Source organism: Melopsittacus undulatus, chromosome 2 (assembly GCF_012275295.1).
Source record: "Melopsittacus undulatus isolate bMelUnd1 chromosome 2, bMelUnd1.mat.Z, whole genome shotgun sequence".
NCBI lineage: Eukaryota > Metazoa > Chordata > Aves > Psittaciformes > Psittaculidae > Melopsittacus > Melopsittacus undulatus.
In genome coordinates this window covers 61,309,735-61,317,870 of record NC_047528.1, presented here as the reverse complement: position 1 = coordinate 61,317,870, position 8,136 = coordinate 61,309,735, and the positions used below count along the sequence as shown (strand labels likewise).

Below are 8,136 nucleotides of genomic sequence, written 5' to 3'. Positions count from 1 at the left end.
CCATCATCAAATTTGTCTGTGGTCTGAAATCGGTTTGGTATTTTTTTGCTAGCTATACCATATAGTTTATGTCCAATAAAAAGAAAAAAGAAGACAGAACTGACAAGTTCCCCTCCTTCCCTCTGCTTAGTATTAATATCATTCACTTCAGAAGTCCAAGAATGCCTGAATTCTTTGAATCTAAATGTAAATAAATCAAGTAATGTAAGCATAACTGTGTGATCGTTTAAACATATAGAGAAAATGCAATAGTAAAAATAGACTGCTGTGCATTCCACTGCAAGTTTAATTACATTGACATTCTAAAATAATAATGCCTCCCATTCTCATAACGCTTTTTAGGTTTGAGAAGGATCATACAAATGAGAGCTACTCATTGTTATTTAGTAGGCAAGAGTTCCCTAGCTGTGCAAACTGAACAGCTATTGCACTGTAGACCTTTACAAGCAGAGCAAGCATACAAGCAAAGATAGAGAATAATTTCTATGTAATCATAGCTGATTTAGTAGAAGACTGCTAAACAGCCATTTTCAAGAGCAGCATGCAAATATATGAAAACAAAGCTGAAGGTGCAACATCCACTTATTTTCCCCAGAAAAATGCCTTTGAAACCAACACAGATATAGCTACAGAGAGCAAAAACTGTCAGTCTCTCCTGTTCTGAATTGAATAGCAAGAAAGATCATGCAGAGAAAAGAATCAGGAAAGGAGAACAGGCTTTTTTTATTTTGTTTTGTTTTTAATTGAGACACTAAGCAGCGCCTAGTAAGTTATTATAATTTAAGGACAACTACACATGAAGTCTTGGAATGCTTCAATATCACTGTACTCTTTGGCAGCAGTATTCTGCTTTTTGGAGTCTCTTCTTGTCTCCAGGTACTCATCAAAGTTAATGCATCAAGAAGGATTTGTTTCAGCCACCATGAGACTAAAGCCACTTGCACAGCCTGAAACAGAAGTTGCTTATCAGCCAGCTCCTCAAACACACTCACCAAGGGATGCGTGGCAAAATGTGCAGCTCTATCCTATGTGTAAAACAGCACCTCTGTTTAAGAGCCGTGTTAATCGCATTACTTAATTAATTCCCAAATAATCACTTCACGCTTATAATCTGCATCTAGATGTTTGGCAGCTGAGACAGGGAAATATAAAATCCACATTTCTTTAAAGTAAACCTAAACCTGTTCTGGTTTACTTTTATATCTCTTTCCAATCCTTTCTATGTGTTTTATCTCAGGCTTCTGAGTGTTTAATCTTTTTTTCTGTTTCTAAAATGAATAATCTGAGTATTTAATTTCTGAATATTTAATGTAATATTTCCCACAGCCTCTCCAGCAAGAAGAGAAAGTATGTATGATGATTTTTTCTTCCTTCAATTTCCTTCAGGGCTGGCCTAAGTCTCACTTAGGCCCAGGCACAGGGAAGCACACAAGCACACACTGAACTCTTAAGTGTGAAAATGCTTCTTCTGACATCAAAGGCACTTCAAACACTCAGGAGGTGTTTTTACTAGTTGGAGCCCTCCTTTTCATAGAAGTGTGCTTTTACTTGTCTCTAGTCCCCTGTGTAATTTGTGTATAAATCCTTCCCTCCTTTAATCCTTGCCACCCTTCCTTTTCCCTCACTTCTTTTTCTTCTCGTGTGCCCTTTTCCCTGTCCTCCTCTGGTTTCCCATTTCCTCCATCCTCCTCGGTGTCTCTCAGCAACATCCCCCCTTCCACGCAGTCCTCCAGGGTGGTTTGAGAGCTCCCTCACCTCCTCTGCCTCTGGTTTAGCTTCTGCTTCTTTGTGATGACAACCAGCTCATGTTCAAGAGGATGTTTACAAATATACTACACCAGACCCTCATTATGAGTCTATCAGCCATTTCTTCTATTGAATAATAAATATTTTACACACCTGTACCTTTTTAAAGCTGACCTGATATCAAGAGACCGTCTCATCATCTTTGGATGCTGGTTCTCCAGAGTGTTATTCCTGCTTTGGGCATATGTAAACCAGCAACTTCGGGCGACCCAGTGGCAGGTTGGTTTGGCTGCAAACCCTGGAGAAACCAGAAGGAAGGATGGAGGAAAAACATCTTTCTAATCACTAGAGGTATACTGGTGTGTAATAGAACACTTTGGGCTCTTATGTTTTGACAGCAATATTTAAGTTTTCACCTCTGAAGAAAGCAATCTGAGGTGCTGGAACGACTACGTATTTCATTACAGATATTCCAGTATACCCCTCTCCTTGCTGTAGCGATGCCTTTTATCCTTAAAGGCTCTCCATTACTCTTTTTTCTTAAATTAACAGTTGTAGTCCAGAGAAAGCCCAAGTCCTTGATACTGTATTTCACATTTCTCCAGGCATCAGTATTATTTATACTTTAAAACTGTTGAGTTTAGTATTTCTTTCTGCAAGGACATAGGTTAGGTTACTGAACATTACTCAGCAACAAATAATGATCTGAGCTCTGCATCAGGAGCTTTTCTTTAGCTTTGCACTTACCCCTTCTCTTCTACAGTAACACAAGAGCAGCAAGATTCATGGCTTTTTGCACACTGAAATTTAGTTAATTTAAATATACAATGTCTAGATTACTTTTAGCACAATAGGGTCATCTTGCTCTGTAGCATCAGAAGTTAACTATAGAGGCCTAAAGCTGACAGGAAGATTTTGTACAGCCTTCCTAACACAGCTCTCACAAAAGGTCAGTTTTGAAAGTGTCACTTGAGAGAGGAATAGGAGAGCTTCTGCAAGCCCTTGGATTGCATTCCTGAAATCTAAAAGTGCTCTGTTACATCTCAGGCGCAGGTATGGAAGAAAGCTTGGGCCGTAAATGAGAATTCTCTTTGGCAAGGTGGCGACATATTTCGATTGTAGTTTCTGGCTTCAGCAGACCCCTCAATCATGTGAATAGGCGAAAGAGCTAATAAGAAAAAAAAGAGAAAGAAAGATTTTTCAAAAGCAACATTTGTCTGAAGCATGGGGCTTTGTCTGCAGCTTCTTTGAGGAGAAGTTCCATTCATCTTAAACATGCACAAGTGGCTGTACCCTATCTTTTTTTATCTCCTGTGCTTACTATGCACCAGGGATGTGTAAGTCCAAAATGCCAGGATCTCGCCCCTTCCAGCAGGGCTTGAATGCAAGTTCACCCGGGACGTGGGTACCGGGTGGAGACCGAAAGCACCGGGGCAGGCGCGGGCTGAGCACAAGACAGCCGGTAAGAAGAAGAGGCTCGACCTTCCTTCTGATTTTCACCTTCCCAGCACCGCATGGGTTGGGCACGATCCAGTAACGACTAAAGCACGATTAATCGGGAACGCGCTGACGCACCCGTGAGGATGCACTGGGGGCTCCGTGCTGCGCCTCACCGAGCCCACCAGGGGGAGCCGCGCCGCCAGGGATGGCAGGGCCGGACGGCGGCTCTGCCTCTGCCCAGCTCCCGGCCCGGGACAGCGGCGCTGTTCCCCCGAGAGGGAGGTTGTGCCCAAGGACACCTTGCCGGCCGGCCACCACCGCGACCCCGCGACCACTGGGGAGCCCGACCCTGTCAGGGCTGCTGGGGCTCCCCCCAGTTCCCTCCTGGGTGTCCTCAGCTTCCCCGAGGGGGTCTCCTCCGCTTGTCCCGGCAGTCTCCGTCTGTAGCAGGAGAAGGAGGTGGCAGCCGCGGCGGAGGCAGGCGGGCGGCGATCCCTGCTGAGTCGGGTTACAGGGAGCCATGGAGAGGCGGCGGGGCGGGCGGGGACCGCCTGCGGGGCGGCCGCCGTGCAGCGGGCTCCCCCCCCGGGGCTCCCCGCCCCGCGCGGAGGCGCGGCGGGCAGCTCGCCGGGCCAAGCCGGGCCCCGCCGCAGCCGCTGAGCCTCGCCGCGCCGGGCGGCGGGAGGAGGTGCGGACGGGCAGGTGCCCTCCTCCCGCACCGCTCCGCGCCGCTGGCATCGCCGCTGCGCCGCACGGGGGTGGGCAGCACCGCCCAGGCAGCCCCCGAGGTCGCCGCTGTCCGCCGCCGGGGGCAACCCCGCCGCCGCCTCCTTGCGCACCCCCGCTGCCCGGATGGCCCCCGCCCTGCCGCTGCTGGCCCCCCCTCGCCGCCGGCGGCCGTGGCGGCCCTAGGGGCGTCGGGGCCCTGCGCTGCCCCGCGGAGGGGAGGCGGAGGCGGCGGCGGCGGGGCGGGGGCGGAGGCGGAGGCGAGGGGGCGGCGGAGCGGCGGCGGAGCGGCGGCGGAGCGGGAGCCGGCGGCGGCGATGGACGAGTCGTCGCTGCTGGACCTGCTGGAGTGCTCCGTGTGCCTGGAGCGGCTGGACACCACGGCCAAGGTGCTGCCGTGCCAGCACACCTTCTGCCGCCGCTGCCTGGAGAGCATCGTCAGCTCTCGCCACGAGCTGCGCTGCCCCGAGTGCCGCATCCTGGTGGGCTGCGGTGTGGACGAGCTGCCCGCCAACATCCTCCTCGTCCGTCTCCTGGACGGCATCCGACAGCGGCCCCGCACCGCCGGGGGCGCCAGCGGCAGCCCCAGCTCCGCGGCCCCCTCGTACCCCCAGCCTGCCGCCGCCGCCGCCCCCAGCGCCGTTGCCGCCGCCGCCGCCTCGGCCGCCGCCAGCCTGCGGGAGCTGGCGGCCGCCAGCCGCAGCGCCCTTCTGGGAAAGGTGGGTGCCGGGACCGGGGGGAGCGCTCGGGCGTGTGTGAGGCCCCAGTTCGCCGGCGGGACGTCCAGCGGGCAGTGGTGTGGACTGCTTCCCGCAGCTGCGGTTGGTAGCTGCGGTTGTGTCCCGCTGTGATGTGAAGATGGGAGTCTCGGGGAGGCTCGGCCAGGGCTGTTCTCAAAGTACTCGGGGCGGAAGGAGGGGTCGGGGGCGGCCCGGGACCCTCCGCGGGTACTCGCACTGGCAGTCTGGTAGCTACCGCACCGGCGGGCCCCGGGGCAGCCCCCGGTGTAGCGGAGCTGGACGTGGCTCCCGGAGTTAAGAGCTGCAAAGTGCCTCGAAAGCGCTTTCATTCACATTGTTGGCTTCTGCCAGGTGCCTGTCAGGTGCAGGCAGGAGCTGGCTCTCGCCTCCGTGCTGCCTACGGGGACACTCGGCGGGTCCGACACCGGCGCTTTCATCTCCGCTCTTATTAATCGCCCCGAGTTCTCCTCTCCTGGGCGCTGCGTGTGTGGTTACAGCCACAGAGAGTCCTTCTGCCAGCCAGAACTGAGTGGGGCTTGAAGCTGAAGTTTCCCCTCCCAAGGGAGCGTAATTTCATTTTTATGTATAAGGTGTGTGATTTATTGAACTCGAGTACTGCAGCATCTGCATTTATTTATTTTAAAACTGCAATCGAGTGCCCGATCTTGCTCCCTTTAAAATCCATGGCAAGATTTTCATTGACTCAAAGGGGACGAGATCAATTCCTTATAGCGTTTGGAATTATTGTCTAGTTTGATATGATACAATTTACTATAGGACCTCTTTAGGAGACTGGAACTGAAGATTGTGAACTTCATATTTATAATGTCATGTATATGATGGATATATTTAATTTATCTTTGATCTGTCATGAAATCTGCTTGAGCTGTAGTTTCGTGTACAGGCTTTTGATGTTGAAAGGTCAGTGCAGGGATTCCTTGTGAAGTTGTACTGCTATATAAATGTTTCAATTCATTAATTTCCTTTTTTTTTTTTTTTGTTTTTCTGAGAAAAACAAACAGACCTGTGCTGGCATTTTGAAGTTTTGCCTACAGGAAATGATGGCAAATGCCATACATTGTTCCGTAACATTCAGTTTTGGAATCTGAAGTGAAATATGCTTGGTAGTATTTCTGAAGGAGTAGATCCTTTATTAATGAGCTGTAGTCCTCAGTGATCTTCAGGTGTTTAATAACAATTTGTTGTAATTTAAAGAAGAAAACAGGCAGTGAGATTCTGCCCTCTGCTTCTTTACTTGTTTGTCTTTCCACTAAACTTAGTATTGCGGCTTTGTTGTAGCAGACAACTCCTGTCATCTTGAGTTTTGGCATTACAAAAATAGAAGTTTGCATTCACTAGGTAGTTTAAAATACAGTATTCTCACAGTCTGGTTTGGTGTCCAGGTAGTCTTCTCTCACGGAGGTAGGATCTGCATGGAAGGCTTACTACACCTGCAGGATTTGTGTTGTAGAGACAGGGTCTTGCCCCCTGACCAAGCTTTTGTGACCATCCAGCAGAAGACAATCTCTGGTTTGCATATCTTTAAATCATAGACAAGCTAGGATGTTGCAGGGAGGTGTACATGTAAGGAAATGCTTGATGGAGAAAGTTATTTGAGAGTAATTTTTGGTGTTTATGCAAATTTTTAGAGAAGTTGAATGTTCATGATTTTACCATAAATTGGCTTTTAAGAAGTCACTTCCCTAGCCATTATTGCAGATTATCATATGGTAAACAAAAACACATCATGTTCTATCATTATCTGGCTTTGATTGAATAGCGCTTTGGTGAGCATCTTCAGCTCTTTTGTCTGTTTCTGTGTGTGGCGTTACCCATCTGAATTTTATAGAAAGCAAAGTTGCACATGACCTGAGAATCACATTTTGGCTTTTATGGTTAACAGCTGCAGGTTTTAACCCTTGCTGGGGCTCATGGGTGATTCTGGGGCAGTGGGTTTGCTAGGGCAGAGTGAGTCTGTAAAACTGTTTGTTTGGCCTTTTGACCAATGACACAATTTTATCCTGGAAATCAATGTAATGTTCTTGATCCTTACAAGGTTCATTACAGTGAAAGAAAGTCTGAACTAATCTGCTTTTAAAAAAAGCATCAAGGGAGAATAATCCTCCTTGGAGTTGCTGATACAGCTGATTGCTGAGCTATCCTGGAGACAAGTACAGAACCTCTCTCTGTACTAAACAATAGATGGTACAAACCAGCCTAGAATTAGGCTTTTTGAGGCTGATACTGAGGAGTAGAATTGCATCCCTTTTAGTCTTATGTTGGTCTTTGACAGCTTAGCTCCCTTGAAAGTGATTCTTTATGAGATACATATATTTTAATTTCAGAAATTGCTGTAGATTTGCTGCCTGGGGCTTAAATGCAAATTACATTATTTTACTAATTAATACCTTTCATTTTAGGTAGTGTGGTATATAAAATGGGACATACCATCATGGGCTTTTTGGTTAGGAAGGAAACTGCTAATTATGAAATGTAATGGCAGAGAGCCAAGGTCACTTCCATCAGACTTCAGACTTGCCCAGATTCTCAGACCGATATGTTAGAATCACACCAGGGATCTGTTTCAATGAGAATTTTAATTAACCTTCGAAGACAGAGCAGGGCCAGCTTTTGTGTTGCTGTTACACCTGTGTTTTGCTTCTACACCTTATACTTTAGGGAAGTCTTCTTTGTATAGACAGCATTTTCTAAAATCAACAAATGCTGTTTATGATTTTGGCAACACTCTCGGGGGTTCTGTATTTCTTTATCTGGTCTTTGGTCCTTCTTTTCCCATAGCTTATGGCACATTCAGTCTATCCAGGGTGCTGAAGCCCAGTGCGAGAGGGACTGGGCTGGGGATGAGCTGACACTGCAGATGGTTCCAAAGTTGTCTGTAGAAATGCTTCCAAAATACTTTGGTGTTTTAAGATATTTGATATACACCTTCAGTATGAAAGATCTCAAAGTGGTGTTTATCTACTAATACCTACTTGGAAAATATTTGGGATTCTATGGGTACGTAGTGGTATGTGACTTTTAGTAAGCCAGTTAGTCTCCCAATGCCTCTGTTTCACCTTGTAAAAAAAACGCAATAGTCTTGTTTCTAAATGGTATAACGTATTTTGTGACGTTTACATTAAAGACGCTGTGTATACGCAGACTATGGTATTAGACATTATAAAAGCATCTGAATGCTGAAAGAGCACACTGGAAGAAGGAGAGAGAGGAAATCCAGCAACTGCTGGAGTGCCCCCCTCCCAGGGGATAAAGCAGGAGGCTAAGAGGGGTTTATAATGGTAGGCACATTACCCACAAGGTTATAATTTATTGGCTCCTCTGTTTCCATTACCACTGTCAAACCGCTTGGGGAATTTAGGCTCTGTCAAAGTAAATGGCTCCCTTAGATTGTTGAGGCATTATGGTAAATCTGCCTTGTTTACTGAGTGTGGGGTTTTGTTGTTCTTTTTTTTTTAAGAATTAT

General features: G+C 47.8%; 1 protein-coding gene across 1 annotated transcript in view; it reads left to right on the top strand.

Moving 5' to 3' along the window:
* The first annotated feature begins 4,229 nt into the window (after nucleotides 1-4,229).
* The window catches only part of SH3RF3 (SH3 domain containing ring finger 3), a 246,859-nt gene continuing 242,952 nt past the window's right edge, over nucleotides 4,230-8,136 (top strand). The window contains exons 1-2 of the mRNA XM_034074640.1: nucleotides 4,230-4,631; nucleotides 5,150-5,242. Of these exons, the coding sequence (XP_033930531.1) occupies nucleotides 4,230-4,631; nucleotides 5,150-5,242 (495 nt within the window). The remainder of the gene's footprint in view (nucleotides 4,632-5,149; nucleotides 5,243-8,136) is intronic.